We start from the raw sequence: 21,619 nt of genomic DNA, 5'->3' as shown, positions 1-21,619 counted from the left end.
AATCTAACGTCCACTTTTCTTTTTTTGCAATAAGATAGGTACAAAAATGGCTTGCACATTAGAGTTGAGTACGACCCTAAATATACTTTACCATATCGTCATCAGCACTTCAAAATGGCCACCTCGTATGCGCTTCAAGCCTAGTCAGCGTAGCTTGCTCCGTGTGCTGCAGTATGTGTGCTTAGGTTAGTCCACCGTCCGTCTTCCTGTTTTCTGCGTTTGCTCTATCAGCATGGAAGTGCCGACTGCGAAGACATGCCAAGTTCATGACGATGCCACAGTTAAACGGAAAGTGGTCACGTGTAAGGAGACGGACGGAAATCGGGCTGCATCACAAGCGTTCGGAGTCGCCAAAGCTTGCATGCGGGACTGATGCAAACTGAAGGAGCGAACATTCTACTCTGGCGACTGCTGCGTATGACGCAGCCCCTATCTTGAAAGTGACCTGAGATGGGAACAGAGTCTGTGCGTCTAGGCGCACCGCGCTCTGTTCTCGTCGCTTAGTTCATGTTGAAGAGAGAGGCAGCGCGAAGGTCAATTCGCTCGCTCCTGCTACCGCACTTTCTCCCTCCAGCGTTTTGATAGCGAGTTTCTGTGGTCATTGAGTGAGATGTGGTCACGTTCTTGTGCGCACGTGACACCATGCTTGTTAATTTAGTTGGTAAGCGAATGTTCACAAGTGTCTACGGTTGATAAAACTACTATCCTTACTTCATATAGCTGTCTCCTAATTTGCTATCGCAATCGATGCTGTGCCTTGTGAGCAAAACTTAAACTTTTTTTTGTTTATCGCAACTTTAGTGCATTGGGAGTAAATGTTTGATTTCCCAAATGAGGGAACGCAGTATTTCTGTATGAAACAATGAGGTGCAGGTTACTGTGAAGGACTTTTTTAGGTCACGTCAAACGTGTGTACGTTACAATCGAGGGCGGGTTTTTGTTGAGTACATACGGTATGTAATGAAGCGTGCTGTGCGTCATTCAGAGAACCAAACGCTTCCAGCTAAACTGCTCTCCTTCCGCTCACTGAGGAGTCCTAAGCATGCACACTGCTTGTATGTTCTTAATAGTCCATACCTGCTGCCTCTAGGAGATTCGTAACGCGCACTGCAATGACAGACGCTTCTTGTGAATGATTGTGAATGTACATTGTGAATGATTGTGAATGTGAGACATTGTGAATGTACTAGGATGCGAATTTTTTTTTTTATTAATGATGGAAACGGCTGCTCATTATTCTAGATGTATTCAATTCGTGTCTGGCACTATTCGAATTGTATTTGATTCGGTCTCAAAAAGTTGCTATCCACACACTCCTAGTCGTTCTTGTTTGTTTTTCCTTTTTTCGGAAGAAAATGGGTCTGAAAAATCGAGTTGCCTGTTAAAATGGGATGCGAAGCAGTGTTTCCAGGGCCTCGCTTCAATGTGCTTTTTCCCCCACGTCTCTGTTCCGTGCAGGCCTTACCTTCCGCGGAACCCGACGCAGGTGCCCAGTTACTACCCACAGAGCTTGCCTCATTGCGACACGGTGGAGTTCTTCCAGAAGCTGTCCACCGAGACGCTCTTTTTTGTATTCTACTACATGGAGGTGAGCGGCCAAGCAGCGATGTGATGCGTTAAATAGTGTTTCAGAATAGCATTTGCAACCAAACGTAGACGCATTACGTACATAAAGGAATAGCGTTGTCCTCACTGTGCAAGCTCCATGCATTACTGGGTTTCTGCGGTTTACGTACACTGTACAAACTTGCATTACATGGCAAGCTTGGGGCGCGATCGGAAGATCTTTGTTCGATACGCGTTCTGTTTGGTTGCTGCAACGTCACACAGTGGCGGTATGCAAAATTTCTGCGAACGGGGCGGAGAGAGCAGCCAATCAGCAAGCAGTGAACTCCCCGAAAGTTTACTTCCCTCCTTTTTCGTCTGCTTGCAGACAGTATATTACAAAATGAAATGTTTCTCGTCTTCCAATGAATGAAAGCTTTATCTAAAAAATGTATTTTTTTTCTTCTCAAGCTTAAACACGTTTTCAAATAGTAATACGTGTGACTACTACAATTCATAAGTATTAATCTCTCCGCGTCGTCCCTAGGTGGTGACGCGCAAAGCCAGAAAAAAAAAAAAAAAAAAGGAAACTATGGGAACATTGGCGCAATTTTCAAGAGACAGCAACAACATTTCAGCAGCTCGCTGGCACCCGGTTATGGGGTCGATTTCTCTGTACAACCAACTCACTATTTGTTTCGAGAAACGAAATCTACGTCGTAATTCGCGCTCTGCCATTTTTTTCAAAAGCGTTTCGCACCTCCACCCGCTCTCCTTACTCCTCAAGCAATGCCAGCGGAACAACCGAAGTTTCTAATGCAAGCGCCATTTTTCTCAAATTATACAACGGATTGGATCCGAACGTGTTAATCAGCTGCCGAAGCTGCCGTTTGGATCCAATCCAATCCACCAGACGCACCACGCGATGCCGGTCTCGTAACGAGCGATGATCGCTCCAAACTTCTCAATTCCCGTTGCGTTCAGCACCTAGCAGACGAAATGCTTGGTGGGCAGATGATTGACAGGAGCGTGTCCTCATTTTGACGTCACCAAAAACGTGGCCGCGCCCCGCGGCTGGCGACGTCGGCGCGGATTAGGCCAATCGTGCGCGCCGGTAACCGAACGAACGCGCCGAACAACCATCTCCGATTGCGCCCTTGAACTACGTAATGTTCATGTACGCTGAGAAGTGATTGTGGAAGATGGCGGCACCCACGGGCCCCGTTCAGGATGAATTTTTGCGATGGTTGCGCTCTCGCTATCGTTGCTTTGGCACGTAAAGCCCCATAATTTAATTTAATAGCTATCGTTGATCGCCATTAACTGTCGAAATGAGCTTCCACTTCTCTGAGCTCACCTCAAATTTTAGTTATGAATGCATAGCGCATCCATGTTTTTTTTAGATCGTTCAGTCATTCCGGCGTCCATAGGCCTAGTGAGACGTGTCGGCACAGAAGTGACAGTGGTTGCCAATGGACTGCCTCGGCTTCGATACGTTTGGTGCGATGCACCAGATGGCACTCTGTCTTTCAACGTCTTCCTTGTGGTTGCGTTGCCGTACGTTTAAATGAAAGGTCTTGTAGGGATGCGCACCGTGACGTCCCGCAGAGATGCTTGCCTTTAATGTACGTAAGGCGACAAACAAGCGCCATTCTAAAGCTGTCTAATGTTGCTCGTGCACCAGTCTCTGAGGCCACCTTGTGTGACATCTCTTCGGGGGCAGGGATCCAAGGCACAGTACCTGGCAGCCAAGGCCTTAAAAAAGCAGTCCTGGAGGTTCCACACCAAGTACATGATGTGGTTCCAAAGGCACGAGGAGCCCAAGACCATCACGGACGAGTACGAACAGGCAAGTGCCTCTGCTACTCTGCTGAGAGCAAGGTCCGGGGTTGGATTGCCAGTTGCCGCTGCTTTGATCCCGTGGCGACCGAACGCAAGAACGTTCGTGTGCTGAGCTTTCGGTGCAGGTTGAAGTGCCCTGGGTAGTCGAACTCAGTCTGCAACCCTCCTTTTTTTGACATGTGACATACAGTTGACGACCGATAATTTGGACTTTACGGGAAACGTAAATAAGTCCAAACTATCGAATGTCCTGGAAAAAAAAAAATTTGTGTATCCAAAAAAGGATAATTTCATTTACGTTTTACGGCCCCTGTGCAAGGGAGAAGTGGTTGGTTCATTGCCGCACGCACTTTCGCTTATGTGCAACCAAGTCCACCTGTATTTCTGCCAGTTTTGTGTTGTCTCTGTATGCCAATGCAAGGACTGTAAAGGTTCGAGTCAGATCCGCATGTGAAGGCTGCGGAGCACACGGCACATCATCATCATCCCAGTTATAGTCGCTGTTTGACGGTGGAAGAACTTGCTCCATTGTTTTGTCGTTGTTCGTTTCGGCACACGACGGCACCGCACTGTCGTCTGCAATGTCTTCAAATGTAACCGGCGGCAGAAATCTGCACACTGCAGCCTAGCAGGTCATCAATGACGTCCGCATTTAAGCTCGTTGTGGCAGGTGGCAGTTCAGCCTCTTCCGTCGCGGAGTCGCGCTCGTGGACTGCGGGGGCACCCGAGTCTATGGGGCCACTGGCAGTGCCACGAAGCTGTCCGAATTACCAAGCATGTCCGAATTATCGGTGTCCAATTTATCAGTCGGTGATTGTATATTAAACTTGCAATAGCATGCCATGCCTAGCCTTTCACTCGGCTAGCCTCTCCAGTTGTTATTCAAAATCTCTCCCAGCAATGTGCAAGTATCTTATCATATTGGTTTACGTGTGCGGTATCCTTGCAATACTGCATTTACTCCTATGTAACTCGACCCCAGTGTGCTGAGAAACTAGCCTAGAAAGAAATATCTTGAATGTAGGTCGGCATAGGCCTTTTTTAGACAAAAAAAACTTTGAACATGGCGCACCTTTACTTGCCCATAAGCTCGGCTACTAGATCACGCTAGTCTACGCCACAAGCAGTGTCCTCGTCGAAATTGACAGAGAGGTCACGGTCGCATGCTTTGCAGGCGTCCTCGGCATGTTCAGACACGTGCTCGGTGCCGTCAAGTGAGTTGGATATGCAGGATTTCTTAAGCCAGCCTGGATAATCTCTAGACTGGCTTTACGGCAGGCATGACGGAAGAACTCTGTCAGCACATTATTTTTGCTACCTGTATTCACGAATATAGATGAAGGTTGAGGTTCTTTGTTCTTAAATATAGGTCGAGATTCTTTTGCCACTAATATAAGGCGAGATTCTTTGGCTCACGAATATAGGTTGATACTTCAATTTGGATGACATATCAGTAAAAAAAAGAAAGGTCGGCCTTTATTTGAATAAGCACGGTACGTTCTTGGAATACACCATTTGTGTGCACGATGGGATTGCGATGCGAGTAGCGTAACGTGGGAGCGAGTGTTCAAGAGCCTTTTGCCCTAGGCTAAGCAGTCTGGCATAATGTAGCACCAACTTTCCGAGTTGTTTAACTCGGGAGACTCAAAATGCAAAATATTGTATCTTTTTGTTCACTACTGTAGGTGTTCTCCCTAATGGCGGAAGAACATTGCACTTTGATTGTGCCTGCTCAGTTAAACATTAGAAAAATGTACAAGACGAACCACATGGCAGGCAACATTACAGAAGTAGCATTTACTCTCCCCCGTTGTTACAGCCGAAATCCTTTCCTTTTCCGCAGGGGACGTACATCTACTTCGATTACGAGAAGTGGAGTCAGAGGCGCAAGGAAGGTTTCACGTTTGAGTATAGGTACTTAGAAGACAGAGATCTGAACTGAGTGGGGTCTTCTTCGGCGCACGTCGTGCAGCCTCGGCCCCCCGGACTCTTTTCAACTCCAGCAGCCTGTGTCTCTGCTCCCCTACTGCTGCGACCCGCCCGCTCCGTCATCGTTTCCGTTGTTTCCTCCGCTCGGGGCCCCACCTGAGCACGCACCACATGACCCCCTCGGACCCTGGTTTTACTGTTTCTTCTTTTTTTTTTATGCATTGTTACTTCGTCTTGTTTCTCGCGCATTCCCCCCCCCTTGGCGAATCCGAGCGCATACTACTTTCACCCGTCAACCCATTATTTCATATATATTTTTTTTTTGTTCGCAATTTTTATATTTTCTTGTGTGTTGCTCGGCTGTCGCTTTCGGCACCATCGTCACTGCCTGTGCAAGGGGAGAATGCGTGCGATGAAACGAAAACGAGGTGCTCTGCTAGATCTTTCTTTTTTTTTTTCGTCGGAAGAAGAGGACCATATGTTGTTGTGCCGCATTTTCGGACTCGGCGAGCCATCCACGACGCCCACTTCGCCGGGGGACACACAAACACACAAAAAGCCTGCCAGCGTTTTCGTCGTGCCGTAGTAGTGTTCAAGTCTCCGTTTCATGGTTTTCTTTTTACTTTCTTTATTTTCTCTCCTTCTCCGGCATCTGTTTGTTGTTTTATATTTATTTTTTATGTTCGCTACCTCTCTTGGTCTTCTTCTTCTTTGCTCATCATGAAACATCCTGGGGGAAAAGAGGGAGTGAGTGAGTGACCTGTTGCGCCAGCCACATTGCCACATCAACCCCCGTTTTAGAGCCTCTGTGGGACGGACTTCGAGTGGACTGGGGAGAGCGTACTGTGGATGTATGCGATCGTCTGTAGGCATGCCGCGGGACCTCGTGAGTGTTATATCGGCACCGCGTTTGTTTGCGACGTGCCAACCGGGTCAGTCGCACGATGATCTAGAATGTGAAAGGAGCAAGGCGACGACGACAACGTACAAATTTGCGGTGGCAAAACTGGGGCAAAGGAATTAAATAGAACCAATGGTGTATGTGGTCGGCTGGCAACCTGCCGCGTAATTCTCTTTTTTTCTTTTCTTTTTCCAACTCCTCGTAGATGTCATGTACACAGTGGTACCAAAAAAAAAGAAAAAGTGGCGACGGCAAGTGTCGGCGCGATTTGTCTAGTCGAGCCGCACCCATGCATTGCGCAAAAGCAGCACTCAATTTTGGGTCTCGCTTTTCGTGCTGTACATTCGTAAAAATAACAATTAAAGAAGGAGACTGACTGGAATCTGAAATAACAGCAAAAAGGAACTGCATTTTTGATGCACAGCAATGTTGAGATTCTTCCGGTGCTTCTGTTAACGCCTCAATCTTCCTTCGCTGTTGTAGCCCCCCTGTACGTTTCTTTTTCTACGTTTCTGTCTTTCAGCCTTCATCTTGTACGATAAGCTTCGATATTTTTTTAGAACTGCGAACACAAATGACTCGCTTACTTCATGTCGACATGTCCTGTCATCCTTTTCTCCCAATCATCTTGAGTGTCAGTGTTGTTCATCCACAGCACGTGTTGTACATACATAAAAAAAAAAACGCATTCTTTGACCCTCCCCCTTCTATTTTCTTTCTTTCTACACATTCGCGTGTTGCAGAAGCAAATGGTGTATCTCTCTTGCTGGGCGGGCCCGAGCAAGCCGCGCGTTTTCCCTTCATTGCAGTCTCGCCCGCTCGTGGCGTGCGGAAATCTGGCCGTCGTCGACCAGCACGTCAAATTGCTCCCTCTCATTCCATTTGCCTGGAAAAACAAAACAAAAAAATTGCCGTACCGTCGTCCACTCACCAAGGAGTCAAAGTATGCACCGAACTGTTTTCACGGCATGTTACGCCCTTGCACAAGCCGAGGATCACCCTGAGGAGTAACGGTTGCTGGCGCGTTGTCAAAATTTCTTTTTTTCCAGCGTTTTTTCACACACCCAAAGTTTTTCAAAAGACTAGTCTTGCTTGTGGAAAGGCCAAAAAAAGATTTAAAAAGCCAGTAACTGCGTAGCCTCAATCTGCCTTCTCCTTGCCTTGATCATCGCAGAGCATTTTTTTTTCTTCCAACGCAGATGTGGCTTCTGCCGCAAACAAATTTCTGACCGGTGTGCGAAGAAGTGCTCTACCATTGGCTTGAGCTCGCAGCAGCGACAAAGTCTACGTTATTTCTTGAAAGCCTTGCATGCAGCTGCCGAGGCGTTTTTGTTTTTCTAAATGACTCAATTTTCCTTCGCTGCACCCGGCTCGTCGGGGAGTGCGAAGTCCGGTGCTGGTTTGAAAAGAGAAAGCGTGTAAATATGTGCGTGACAATGTACATATATATCTATTATGCACGTGCGTTATATATATATATATGTATAAATAAATATAAATAAGAAACCAATTTGATTGCTGCTGTGGCCATCTCTGACTGTGCTGGCGGTAGAGGTTCGAGGGAAGTGGTTGGTTGCTGCATTTATGTTTTCGTAACTTCTTTTTTTTTCTCTCGTGCGACCGCCGATGTCATTGTCGACATTATTTCTTTTCCTGGGTGGCGTCCGTTTCCCTCAAACGGATGCAGGTCTGTTTGGAATGCTGGGTAATTCTTGGCGCACCGTTCTGAGCTGCCATAGTCTTATTAGTGCCTTCAGCAAGCGTCTGCAAGTGATACAGCTTAGTATTACTCGGTATGGGAAAGACCAGTTCTTGGAGGTGTCACTGGACAAAAAGGGAAAAAGAAAGCTGGGTGAAGTGGTTTTTCAAATGTCCGATCTTCACTGTGGAGGTTAAACGATTTCAGTTCATTTCGAACTATTGCACTTCTTTTTTTTTCAATGCTAGACGCTCGGTTTGTTGGCTACACTGCTTGAGGAGGAGTAGCGGTGGATACGAAGGGATGAAGTCATTGGAGAAGTAGTACCTTCTTTTCCTTTCTTTGCTTTTTCTTTTTTTGCCAGCGCAGCCAAAGGTCGCCGTGCCCAAGCACTGGACTTCGGTTTTCTGTCTTGCCACATGTGCCGTCTCGTTTCTTTCATACTTGAAATGTTTTTTTAGTTTCTTTTTTCCCCGATTCCCTCCTGGCGTCGGGTGTTAGTTTCAGCCGAAATTCGTACAATTGCAATGCACTTCGCATTGGAATACATCGGTGGTTGCGTTTGTCACTGCGCAAACCCAAGCTAGAAATTTGTATTCCATTGTCTGCTTATTGCTGCAAGTTGTGTTTTCGATGCTGATGCATCGAATTGCAAGGTGACGAGAAGGGAGCGAAGAGAGGTTAGTTTTCCTACGCGGCTGGTTGCCAGTGTGCTGCTGTGTGGTCGTATTTGATGCTCCGAATCGATGCAATTAAAAAAAAATTCAAGCATAAGAGGGTTGTACAAAATTTACTTTCTTTTACTGGGAAAAGCAAAATTTGAGACAGTGCTCCGACGACTTGTCTTTTTGTTTTGGTGGCTTCTAGTGCTGTCGCAAGGGGGTGACGGTTTCGCGAAGTCTGGTGCAATAAATTACATAGGCAGTGCACAATTTTTTAAATGCAAATTTGTGGGCACAGCAGTTCAACAAAGAAAAGAATAGAACAAAATTTTATTTGTCATCTATGAAATTTCGTCAACACATTCAGATTCGTGCTCTTTGAAAACTCCCGAGCATCAACGAACAAATGTACATAAAACAGCTGTTAAAAAGAAAATTGTCGGGGTAGTAAAAAAGGATAGACAAAATTTGGGTTACTGCCATGCAACTGTGGCTGCAATTTCAGCGAGGTGTACGCACACTTGGTGTATAGGCTTCCGACAACTATTTGGAAGCCAGACTCGCCTGCCGAGCTCATCGCCTATTGCTTCAGCACTTGGAAGGTTTGAACAGGCAAGGAAAGAGGTGGTCGAACGCTGTTATTATTGGAGCACAAAAAAAAAATGATAAAGGTGTAGGTGGGAAAGGGTGATTTTCGGAGGGGGTTGTCAACCGAGCCAAAAAAAAAAGAAAAAAAAATATACACGGGTGTTTTGAGAGAGGTGGGGTGTTGCCTGGGGTCTTAAAAAAAAAAATATCTGAGGGGCCGTGGTTCACCAGGGGTTGTCAAGGGAACACAAGGTTTTTGCAGATCTCGCCTCGGGGCACTGTGTAAATATATTTCAATAGGGGGGACGGAGGAACCAAGCGTTTCCCGTCCCCGCTTTGGAGTCTGGACTTTAAAAGTCCTCCCCCCATGTGAATGAAAGAGGTGGAAAAAATAAAAAAAGAACTTTTTTCCGTTCGTGAAAAAAAAACAACTGCTGTGCCTGTCTTTTTCTAGTTTGACGCATATGTTTCCAGAGAACGAATATTTAACTGTATTTCGAACACCATGGGCTGTGCAACAAAGGCCTTGCTTCTTTAAGACCTTGACAATCCATTAACTTACAAGGTTTGTCAACGGCTAATTACTTTAAAGGTGCTTCAGCAAAAATTAAGTCGATGCGATTGAAAGACTTAAAATATTGAACCCTTCATATCCAGCACTAGACAGAAGGGACCTCGTGTTGTGACCCAAATACTTCTCTAGCAAAGAGTTATTTCACTTCGCAATAAATTTTTTTTTTTACAATAGCTTATCTGAAACCCTATTAGTGTTCATAATAGTGTTTTACTGAAGAACATAGTGTGAAGGCATAAAACAACCCAAATAAGAGTTGAAATGTTTGTAATGCACAAGGCTCATCACAGTGACTTTGCGCATTAACCCAAATGTTTCATTCAATATTTTATTTTCACTTGCTAACCATGGAAACCATTTGAAAGGCTATTTAGTCTCCAGTAAAGATGTGCGAGCAAAACTTTGGACAGACTGTCCAAAGATGCAAAACAAACTGGTCTTAGAAATGCATCTTGAACAATAGTGCACTGTATAGACGTAACTTTACCTGGATGTTCCAAGGAAAAAAAAGTTCATTTTACTTCATGGTTGAATAACTAATCAAGGCCTCTCTCAGACTTTCAATGCTATTCACAAAAATGTTTGAGGAAATTTAGCGTAAAAAGAATGGAAAACCAGAACAGCATGCAGAAATTAAACCTACCTTGCACACAGTAATGTACAGCAAAGACCGGAGGCTCTGATCCATGCAAATTAATGTCACTTGTGCAATTGTGGAACAAAGGCTTTCTTGAAGGCCTTTGTTCTGCATCTGGGCACAATATATAAGTTGCTAGAGACCATCCTCTTTTGGAGCTCTTCCAATTTCCAACCACTGTGCAGGTAAGCTTGGTGGAAAGTTATGTAGCATTAGTGCAGAACCAGACTCCTGAGTATTTGTGAATGCATAGAACCTATACGTTTTTGACATGTTCAGGGTAAATGGATACAGTGTGCTTGTGGTGATTTTCATTTGAATTCATTACCTAGCCGTAAATAATGCGAAAAATACTTTCATGCCAGAATGATTTGTAACTTAGTGTGTTCTGTAAAGCAAAAGTTCTAATGTGGACAGAAAACGTGGGACTACAAAATGTTTGGTCTGGTTGATGTGCATTTGCTTAGGTCCAGGTGAAAATTGGTACGCTTGCCAGAGCGGATATGTTTAAAGGAATTGCAGCAGTATAAGTATTAGAACCAAACATCTTCCTCCAGTGGAACTGATGTCATATTTTCCATGCAAGAAAAAGAAATGTATTAAAGAAGTGGATGATCATTAAATTCAGCTGAAGCTTCTTTCGTTTTTGCTAGATAACTTGCAGTGAAAAAGAAACAGTGAGGCAGTATGGTTTCAAGAACTAGCAATTTTCTTTGGTTTGTGCAGGAACAACAGATTCTTTGCCATGCTCATTGTTGACACCAGTTTTCGTACTAAACACTAGGGGGAGAATGTGGCACTGTCTGCATGCACTGCCTGTATGGCTTCTCAACGAATCCTGAATTCAACGTTCACAAAGCTTTTTGTCAGATACATTATGTACGAATAATTAGTATCCCTGTGCTAGTTTCTACAATTCAATGATTTTCACATCTGAAAGAATATCGCAATATAAAAATTACACACGGCGAGTGTCGGTTACCAATCGTATAATTGCCAACAATTCTGAAATTTGCACACTTGTTTTGAAAGTTCGGTAGGCTGTAGCTGCAGTGGGGTATGCGACGTTTTTTGCGTGTGCTGCAGACTATGTAGACAAATCCACCACAAAAGCTACCACATTCTACTGCCAAGTTCGATATTTAAGCTGTACATGGACGTTTATAGTTAGTCCAGCGTACTATAATTTCGGAAAGACAAAAATTCTTTTGCTGTTCTATGAATGTAAGGTTTATAGAATGCTTGTGTCCTTCGCATGATTGCACATCTCTGATCAGAATGCAACCTTTGTGATCTGAACAGCATGCAGATGGGAAAAAAAATGTTGCTATCCTTTCAGTGTTTGAGTGCTACTTCGGAACGTTTGTCGTACTTCAAACAAGTGTCGGTTACCATAAAATGATGAGCCTTCTCTGAGCATGCAACAAACATGTTTATTGTTCCCTGTGGCATACGATGAACACAGAATCCCTTTGCCTTATCAGATAGCATCACACCTACAATTGTGTTGCGTAAATGCCACTTGTCCAATTTTTATTAATTGTGTGGAGTTTTGGTGCAGAAGCAAGAGATTGTGCTTTACATGGTGGAAAATTTTGCACAACTCCAAGTGCTCCCTACAAGCACTCGTGCAGGCATTTCTTGGATTGCTAAGTCTTTCTGTAATAACTTAATGTGCGTTTTCATGGACATATTGCCACCGATTTAATTGTGAAGCATCCACTTGCCCCTCAAGGCGTTTTTTTTGCATTCAATTAAATTGAGCAGGCATTTAGGCAACACTTACAATCATCTGTGCATATTGCAAACATGCTGCATGTTTTATTAAGTTAATAGGTCTATAGTTGTGAGCCGAGAGAGAAGGTACCGTTTGGTAGCAAAATTGGCAGAATGCATTTAAACTCCAATCCTTGAAGACAACAGCAACAACAATCATACACTGCCTTCCCTTTTTTTGTGACAAAGTTAACCATGCTTAATAGTTCTGACAAGGGACAACAGAGAAACAACTCTGTAAACAACCCTCAATGAGGTAATAAACATTAAAGCTTTCCAACGCAGTGACAACACAAACTGTCAACAATCCATCAAACCAGTCCAACACACACCTAAGCAGCACAGAGCTGGACCAGTATTGGTGCAACATGGGTCATATTGGCATTTTAATGGACAATGATGGCCCTTTTTAGGCATTGTTGGCCTCTAAAAGGATTATGCTGGCGCAACATTGGCCCTGCATTTAGTGCTGCATGGAAACTTTCCTGTATCGCTGTCTCTGGAGATTCAACAGTCCACCATTCCAGTCTATGCCACGCCTCGAAAGACATGGTAGACAAAACATGCACTCTGTTATCTTAAACACAATCTACACCAACAGTGTGTGTATAATATACCTACTTAAGCGCTTTTTTTAACGCACTTGCTAGCAGCGTGTCGCAGGCAAGAAATGGGAATGGTCTACAAGATTGGGACATTATTACTAGACACCTGTAATGCATGCGTGGTGGAATGGGAATTTTTTTTTTCTGTATAGAGGTTTGTATCACATAGACTGTAGAATCTTACAAACATCAACAAAAAACTGAGTAAGCCACCGTCGAGCCCCAGGTGTTGTAAGGGGTAACCGAATTTCATTGCCAAAATGACGACACGAAGTCGAGACTAACTCGCAAAAAGCAAGATTTTTATATATGTATATATTAGTCGCCGCAAATAGGAGTACTTCTATACACAAAGCACGATATAAGAACAGAAATGAACCCCTATCACCATTTTTCCAGGCTAATGGGCACTTGTTTCTGTAAAACCAAATGGCCAGCAGCAATCCTTTGCAGGTTGCAAATGAACCCGGCATACAAATTCACTCGTGCCAGCATGCTGACAATACAGAATGTGTTTACAGGGGACTGCCTTTTTTTCTTTTTTTAGAGAAATATTAATACTGAATTCAATGACTATCGAAGAGTTAAACGAACACTTCTTCGCCACCCGGCAATGCATGGGACCCAAGATCTCTAAGTAAATCCCAACTTTCTGGGGGAAAGTCTAAAAGTGTATACGTAGAGATATTGTAACAAAATATATAAACAAGCTCTGTTGTGTACTTATACAAGTTATTAGTGCCTACCTAGAGTAGAACATGGAAAACCGCTCATGGATAGTGTAATACAACCAAGTAGCTCTTCGGTAAGCACAGCAGGAGCTTATGGCTAATACCTGCTGTGATGGAGAGGAATTTATAGCAGTTGACTCGGGGAAAAAAAAAAAAAAAAAAAAACTGGGCGGTGGATGTGGGCGCATTTAGAGACAGCAGCCATTAAAAAATGGTGGTGATGGCATGCATGGATGGCACGTTTGCTGCAGTGGACTTGGTTGACCGAGAGTCAAGTCGGTCGGGGGCTCGGTTGCCGATTAGTCCGTCAGCCAACAGCAGAACCACGTCAGGCAGCACGTGCCGAGGCAGCACTTCGCCAGGTCATCCATGCGACTCGTCTCCTGGGTCTGCTCGCGGACGACACTGTGCAAAGGAGACAGAGTTGCGTTGATGCAGCTTATAAAGTACATGTCATTCAGACAGCTGCCACTTGCAACAGAATCCTACCGATACATTATGAGGGAGATTTAAAAAACAATAAAATATCTAGGCATGTCAATAACGAAGCTCCCTAATCGAATGCACAAGAGAAATGATCCTAGTGTATCAAATACCGAATATTTTTTCTCATCTGTAAACAAGTGAAATAAGTTTGCAAAGAGTTCACTTTGTAAAGAGAGACGCATGTCACACGATACAGAACTGGACAATTCAATTTTTCTGCTTGTAAGTATTAAGAGGAGGTCTCTGCCTTACAGTCCGACTTTCGTGACCTCCTTCTGTACCTCAGACCTAAATGTACTAGTACTATATGTAATGAATGATTTTAGCTGAAATTGAAAATAAGTGATTATATCTGGCACACCATCACAATTGACATTAATGAAGCCCAGGAACAACAGCACATGATCAAGTACACACAGAGCGCTATGTTCTGTGGGGATGCGCGACTCTCACGCGTCCCCTGATATGTTGTTTTCCCACATAGCTCCCGTCTCCTGCAATCCGGCTTCGCCGCGTGGCCTGCGTGATGCCCGCGGCAGTCTGTCTGGTTGAAACGCAGTACGAGAGATGGCGTGAGCGTTGCGCTGCTAACGCCGCCTACCGGCGGGGCTACTTGGGCGCGAAAAGGATCTTTGGTTCGGGTTCGGCTAGTGGCGCGGACGATCCATGCTTCTGCGAGACCATCTCGCGAGGGCTCCTTCGAACGCGCCACCGTTCGCGTGACCGTACGCGCGAACGACCAGGCGTTGGGATCCAGCATGAGGCAAACATATTCGCTCGCTATCCGGTCGCGGTGAGTCTGACTTCCGCGATTTGTCGCGCACCCATAGGCATGTTTTGTGGATAGCAACTCCGCTAGCAGGCATTGATCTATGAAAGGTGCAATAACTGCCCTTGTGATTGTTTGCACTACGGTGTTGTCGTTCCTTTGTCCCAAGAGCACGGGTGAGAACCCCACAGTTCATTGAATGTGCAGTCGGTAATGCAGTTCTGTTCATTTTGTCTCCAGCTACTTCCATCATGACCGAAGGTCCCAGCCGGAGCCCATGCATTTCTATGGGACCAAACTTTCATTATTTTGATCCCAAAATTGGCCTTTGCCGGATAATTTGAATTTGACCAGTCATCAAGTGCCCGCCTCATATGGGCGGTGTGTCTCGACGGTGCTTAGGGGACAGTGAACATGTTGAACACACATCTCCCGTTGAAAGCACCTATCTATGGCCTGCCTTAGGAAAATTTTTAAGCAATAACTGTAGCTCGCAATGTACAATTACAGTATTCATGCCATTCTAACGCAAACCTTTTGTTGTTGTTTTTTTGAAAGAAAGTTGTGTGGGAAATCGCCTTTTCAGTGCAATAGAATACGAAACCAAAACTGTCTTCGCGACGTTCGTATGCTTTACCGCACAACACGAATGTACCGCGGCGAAGCTGACCTTAGAAAACTGGCTGCTATTATACAACGTGTTAGAACGCTGCCGATTTTTCTTGCTAAAAGATCAGGTGCACGTTACCTTTCTTCTCTGTTTAGGAGCTTTATTCTCATTTCTACATTACTTTTCTAATTTGGACACACAGGAATGTGCGCGCGCTTGATAATGGAGCGTGTTAGACACGGGCAAATGCTGCCAAATGCTTCAGCAGTGTTTATTGTTTTTTTCTGTATCTTGTTTAATTCGACCGGCCAGATAATTCAATCAGTTGCGTCGGTCCCGTCAGTGCCGAATTAATGGACGTCGACTGCACTACACCACTGTACATCCTTATGAAAGGATGCAAATATAGCGGGATTGTCCACATGGTAATTTGCTTTGCCAAGAAAAACTCATTAGCTGCCTTACTGGTTGACTGGAAATCATTAAGCGGAAGTTAGCTACTCACTGTTGCTTGCTGAACAACCGCAGTTCCCTTGCAGGAGGATCATTGGGGACAGAATTCATTAATTTCATTGTCATCATCATCAGCCTACATAAATGCCCACTGAGGACAAAGGCCTCTCCCAGTGATCTGCAATTATCCGCTTTGTGCCTGAAAATTTCTTATTTTTATCACCCCACCTAATTCTTTGCCATCCTTGACTGTGCTTTCCTTCCCTTGGCACCCTTTCTGTAACTAATGGTCCACCGGTTATCTGCCCTATGTATTAAATGGCCTGCCCAGCTCCCATTTTTTTCTAATGTCAAGATGAGCATCGGCGCACACCATTTGCTCTCCGATTCACACTGCTTCTCTTCCTGTCTGTTAACATTACACCTAACATTTTTAATTCCATCGCTCTTTGCGTAGTCCTTAACCTGTTCTCGAGCTTCTTTGTTAACCTCCAAATTTCTGCACCATATGTTATCATCGGTACAATGCAATGATTACAGACTTTTCTTTTCAACAACAGTAGTAAGCTCCCATTCAGGATTTGGTAATGGCTGCCGTATGCACTCCAACCCATTTTTTTTCTTATGTAAGTTCCTTTCTCATGATCAGGGTCCCCTGTGACTAATTGACCTAGTTAAACATACTCCTGCACAGACTCCAGAGGCTGACTGGCGATCATGAATTCTTGTTCCATTGCCAGGCTAATGAACCTTTGTCGTCTACAGATTAATCTTCAAACCCACTCTTGCACTTTCTTGGTTAAGGTATTCAATCATTTGTTACAGTTTATCCCCAGTGTTGCTGAACAGGCCAATGTCATCTGCAAACCAAAAGATGCCAAGACATTCGCCATTGATTCTCACTCCCAAGCCTTCCCAGTCTAATAGCTCATTCATTCATTAACTCATTCAGTATTTATTTGGCATCATGTCGCATGCTGCCAGGGCACATACAAAACGCCACAAAAGTGCAGCTTGACAGAAGTCTGCACTCTGTTACATGGCATCAACATTCTTTGCTGATTTACAAATGACAAATGAACAGAGATGCATTGCATTGTCTTGCATCTGTATTTCTCCCAGCAGACTCTATTAGGTGTTGTTATCCCTGATATTCGAAGAGAAGCAAATACTGTACAACTTCGGATGTTCGCATTCTCCTGCAAAAAACCTTAATGCCTGAGAAACTGTATTGTCCAATTTGTTGATTGTTGGAGGTTAAAGGAGTGCTGACACATATTTCCGAAGTTTCAGAAATTCGGCCAACTCACGTCAGGCACCTAAAAATCACTTGTACTAATGTGATATATTAAGTTAGTTTTAAAATGCCGGACTTGGCACCATTGGCGTTATCGTGACATGACGCCGAGCAAAAGTTCTTTATGTGTAGCTGCAATAAGGCCAGGTATGATGATGACGTTCATAAGAGTAACAATAGGAAGAGGGCTGCTCTCATATGGCAGCTGCAGCTCGCAGGAACAGAGAAACCAGTATTTCACAATGACATGGCGTATTCACCTTCGGGGTAAAAGAAAGCTGACGCATGGAAAGAAGTACTGTAGTAAACTAGGCTGCTACAATGCTTGCCAGAACCTTTCTTCTAAGTTTGAGAGGGCATGCATGTAAATTTGAGGCAGAAAAAGAAAAGATAAATACGAAATTTCACATCCATACTTCACAAGTTGACGTTCTAAAGAAACTTAGAGGCTATGAGAGGCATAATAGCGGATTGCTCTGGATTAACTTTGACCATCTGGGGGTTCTCTTAACCTGCCCCCAGATTTCAGTTATGAAGCTTTATCTTGCACACTCACATAGTGGCCATGGTAAAAGTGGTCTATCCAGAACGTCCCCCAAAGGGAGAGTTGTCACTTACACTGTGTTGGCCCCAGGGTAACCCGTTGCACCATAGTATCCCTGAGTGCCACCTGGAGGTGGAGCAGGTTGTCCGGGGTAGTAGCCTCCAGGCATGGGTTGCTGTGTGCTACTGTTGTAGTAGCCGCCACCAGGGAGCCCTGGCTGACCACCCGACGGGTAGTACCCTGCTGGTGGCACCATGCCGGGCTGACCGGTGGGCACATAGGTTGACCCCTGCTTGACGTAACCCTGAAGGGTGGAGGTCAGACAGTGCATGTCATGTGTGCAGTGAGAACCATCACAAGAGGCGCAGTGCGCCTGACATTTCATGGCCTTTAATACTCAGTTTTGCTCAACGTTTTCAAGATGCAAGGATATCAAAGCCCCAAGTAGGCCGCATCAATGAAGCCTAGTTTTGTAGACTGAGGCTGTCTCTTGCAATTTATGTTGATGTCTGCATCGCTACCTGCCGGGAGGTTGGGTAAGTAATGCTCTACCTGAGCGGCTGGGTTAAAGACTGTAGCCTGCGGCTGCTGTGGTTGAGGTGGAGGCTGCTGCGGTGCCGAGGCCGATGATATCCATCCTGGCTGCGGGTATCCATCATTGCCAGCTTGCGGATTGTACGGTGGCGGGGGGTCATAGGGCATCTGGGGAAATGATGGCTGAGGGGGAGGGTACGGGGCCTGGTGGGGGTAAGGGACTTGGGGTGCGGACATCTGCAAGATAGTTGAGCACAAGATCACTATATGCAAATAGGATTTTTTTAACAGGGCACTGAACAAAGTACAGCGTGACAGAAAAGTTTGCAGAACACGGTATTTGAAAAATGCTACATTCCTGTGAAGCCTGAGCACATGGCTTTGAGTTCAAATAGTATTTTGAGGGTAGTAGCTTTTGAGACTCGCAAATGATCAATTAAATTGGGAGCACCCTACCTTAACAGAGCGTAAATTCACCTTCTGACGTATGTCACCTTTTGACATATGCATATCTTCTGACGTATGTCACACAAGTTGCACTATTTTCATACACCTTCATTATTTTCATTAATATTGTGCCTTGTACATCGGTGGCAGTACAGCCCAGCTGTGTCCATCATTATTTACAAGAGTACAACTTGTGCTGCATAACAATAGTTTGCACCCTTTGGGGCTCCCTCTTGCCCTAAACAATAATATGCATCTATTTGGCGTGCCTTTCCATTCATTAACGCTGTGTGCCCGGAACTTTCGAGTCATGAACGAGATGCGCATTATCAACGTGACATAGCATTCTTGACATGAAAGTAGCGAGTGTGGAGTTTTCAAGAAAGAGAACGCAAGTCTGACAGGCGATGTCCTGCACTCTTCAGCAAAATTACACCATTTGGGTCATATCTGGCCACACAACAAATAACCATCATCTGTCTTGTCTCCATTTCTTTTCTTTAACCCTTTCTTTAACACTGCCAGCCCAGTACTTCCAAGTCATAAACCCGCATGTACATCATCAGCATGACAGAGCATTCTCGACAGGAAAGTAGCCAGCATAGCGTTTTCAAGAAAGGAAAACACAAGCAAAACAGATGACGATTATTGTTGTGTGACAAATACAACCCAAAGGGTGCACATTTGTTTAACATACTAAGAAATGTTTATGCCTTGTAGGGCATATATTTGCCACACAACAATAATCGTCATCCATCTTGCCCACATTTCCTTTCTTGAAAACACTTCGCTCTGTTACTTTCCTCCCAAGAATGATCTGTCATGCTGATAACACACATGCCATTGGTGACTTGGAAGTACCGGTCTTGCAAGTCGGGCAAGACAGATGAAGATTATTGTGTGGCAAATATACACCCCAAAGGGTGCAAATGTTTTTACACTCTAAAACAACATTACACCCTTTGGGTCATATCTTGCCACACAACAATAAACGCCATCTATCTTGTCCGCATTTCCTTTAACGCGGCAAGCCCGGTACTTCCCAGTAAGGTACTTCCCAGTAACGAACGGCATGCGCGTTATCAGCATGACATGGCATTCCCGATAGGATAGTAGTGGGCGCGGCGTTTTCAAGAAAGGAAACGCAAGCAGGCAGATGACGATTATCGTTATGTGGGAGATATACACCCCAAAGGGTGTACCTTCGTCTAAAAATGTAGAGTGAAGTCAACATACACTGAGAAAAATTTACACCCTTTGGGGCGTATCTTGTACCCAAAGGATGTAATTTTGCTTAAGAGTGCGCTTTTATAAATTTACACCCCCGAGGATGTACACTCTTAAAACGGTTGCACCTTTTGGGGTGTATATTTGTCTCACAACAATAATCGTCATCCTTGCTTGCGTTTCCTTTTCATGTGAAACAGGCTTTTCTTGAAAACTAGGCGCTCGCTACTTTCCTGTCGAGAATGCTGTGTCACACTGATAACGCGCATACCGTTCGTGACTGGGAAGTACCGGGCTCGCAGCGTTAAAGAAAGGAAACGCGGGAAAGACAGATGACGATTATCGTTGTGCGACAAGTCCCAAAAGGTGCAGACTCTTGTAAGTGTGTATGTTGTCCCCAAACAATAATCGCCTGCGGACAGTTTTCACCAACGCGGAACTTAGAAGTCCCTACGGTATGCCTAAAGACGATGCCAGGCTAGGGTGGCTGTGGCGGTTCAGAGCAAACGAGATACGTAGAGTCCTGTGTGAAGGCCGAGTACGCGAGTACAAGCGAATGGATTGCGACCGCGAGGAACATCGAGGAACGACAATTGAGCGTAATCCCAAGGCTTCGTAGCAGATCGGCTAGTTTAAACGGCCGCGTTTAACCGATTTCCGAAATCACGTGCCTTATACCTTATGGCGGCGAAGTCAGAAAACGAAAAATCCTCTGCATTGACACTCGATCGGGCATAGCCCGCTACTCATCAAACGCAAATCCAGAGGCTCGCAAACCCCCGGAGAAAAGAAACTTGCTTGGCGTGGTCGGTTCGCTTCATAAACTGTTGACAGGAGGCTTTTATTGCCCCAAGATAAGAAACCTCCTTGGATAAGTAGCCTCCGTTCTATGTATGTACGCTGCTTTCCGAGCCTATTTTATTTTACCCCTTTCAACACGAGTCGGAGCGATAGCGCTCAAAACTGCAAACGACTATGCACGAGCGTGCTGAAAGTACTAGATTCTATACAGGCATATGCATATAAAAACACGAAAGGAATCTAGACAGCCTGTAGCAATGGCCACTGTCGTTAACTGCGATACTGCAGACATAACAATGCGCCCCCGAGTCAGCTGACAGTTTCGCTCCGCTCTCAGCAGATAAACTTGACGTGACATGCGGGATGCACGGCAGAATGTATCGATTAGAACGAACAATGCCGACAGAAAGCGACCCTGATACTATGTTTACGTTGTGGAGTTTCTCAGAAAGCACATCTGGCATGAAAATTCACTCACGGCTCCACGTCCAGCGTTATCGGCTGTTACCCAGCGCTCTGTGACGAAAACGCGAGCTTTTTAAAGAGGTCACAGGGCACTAATCGCGGCGTAGTAGTCAGCAGGCGTCGCTGACCGCTACAGCTACATGAGGATTGATCGTCAGCAGATATAGGATACGCGGAAAAAAACGGCGCGGTAGCAACGGTATGCAACGGCCGGTGGTACGGCGCTTATAGCTAAAGAAAAAGCAAACCGGAACGCTTACTTTTTCGGGGTGTGTCGGCTCCAGGTTTGAGCCCGAATTCAACGCTCTTGGTAAAACAACACCTTCGACTCTAACGCCAGAGCATAGAGAACCAAGAGGCCGAAGATCACTGCGTCGCCTGCATAACGCAACCAGCCATGATGATGGTGGCCGCCCCTTCGGTGACGTCATAATGCAAGTTGCCATGGGAACGGGAGCACGCGAACGCCTAAGCGCCTAATAGAAAACAAAAAACAA

At 45.1% G+C, this 21,619-nt stretch overlaps 2 protein-coding genes across 6 annotated transcripts in view; one reads left to right on the top strand and one right to left on the bottom strand.

Moving 5' to 3' along the window:
* Window positions 1–7,727, top strand: part of Not3 (CCR4-associated factor Not3) — a 56,135-nt gene extending 48,408 nt beyond the window's left edge. For all 5 annotated transcript variants that reach the window (XM_050173814.3, XM_050173813.3, XM_055067898.2 and 2 more), the window contains 3 exons: window positions 1,459–1,588; window positions 3,269–3,394; window positions 5,231–7,727. In XM_050173814.3, the coding sequence (XP_050029771.2) occupies window positions 1,459–1,588; window positions 3,269–3,394; window positions 5,231–5,329 (355 nt within the window). In that variant the 3' untranslated portion in view covers window positions 5,330–7,727. The remainder of the gene's footprint in view (window positions 1–1,458; window positions 1,589–3,268; window positions 3,395–5,230) is intronic.
* A 4,058-nt stretch (window positions 7,728–11,785) lies between these two features.
* LOC126525864 (uncharacterized) lies at window positions 11,786–21,588 on the bottom strand. Its single transcript, XM_050173831.3, has 4 exons — window positions 21,383–21,588; window positions 18,201–18,419; window positions 17,723–17,952; window positions 11,786–13,894 (listed from the first exon to the last, which is right to left on the bottom strand). The coding sequence occupies exons 1-4, from the start codon at window positions 21,566–21,568 to the stop codon at window positions 13,789–13,791; spliced, it is 741 nt and encodes a 246-aa protein (XP_050029788.2). The 5' UTR covers window positions 21,569–21,588; the 3' UTR covers window positions 11,786–13,788.
* Between the last annotated feature and the right edge of the window lie 31 nt (window positions 21,589–21,619).

This window comes from Dermacentor andersoni, chromosome 8, assembly GCF_023375885.2.
Source record: "Dermacentor andersoni chromosome 8, qqDerAnde1_hic_scaffold, whole genome shotgun sequence".
NCBI lineage: Eukaryota > Metazoa > Arthropoda > Arachnida > Ixodida > Ixodidae > Dermacentor > Dermacentor andersoni.
The sequence above is the reverse complement of the archived record's forward strand: the minus strand, read 5'-3'. Positions and strand labels throughout refer to the sequence as shown.

Bases quoted from the DNA above. Each gene is read 5' to 3' on its own strand.
- LOC126525864 (XM_050173831.3), bottom strand. From the start codon at position 21,568: ATGGCAACTTGCATTATGACGTCACCGAAGGGGCGGCCACCATCATCA. The intron at 18,420-21,382 runs GTAAGCGTTCCG...ACTATCTTGCAG, and splicing joins AGCCGACACACCCCGAAAAA to ATGTCCGCACCCCAAGTCCC. The intron at 13,895-17,722 runs GTAAGTGACAAC...TCCTTTGCACAG, and splicing joins TACCCTGGGGCCAACACAGT to TGTCGTCCGCGAGCAGACCC.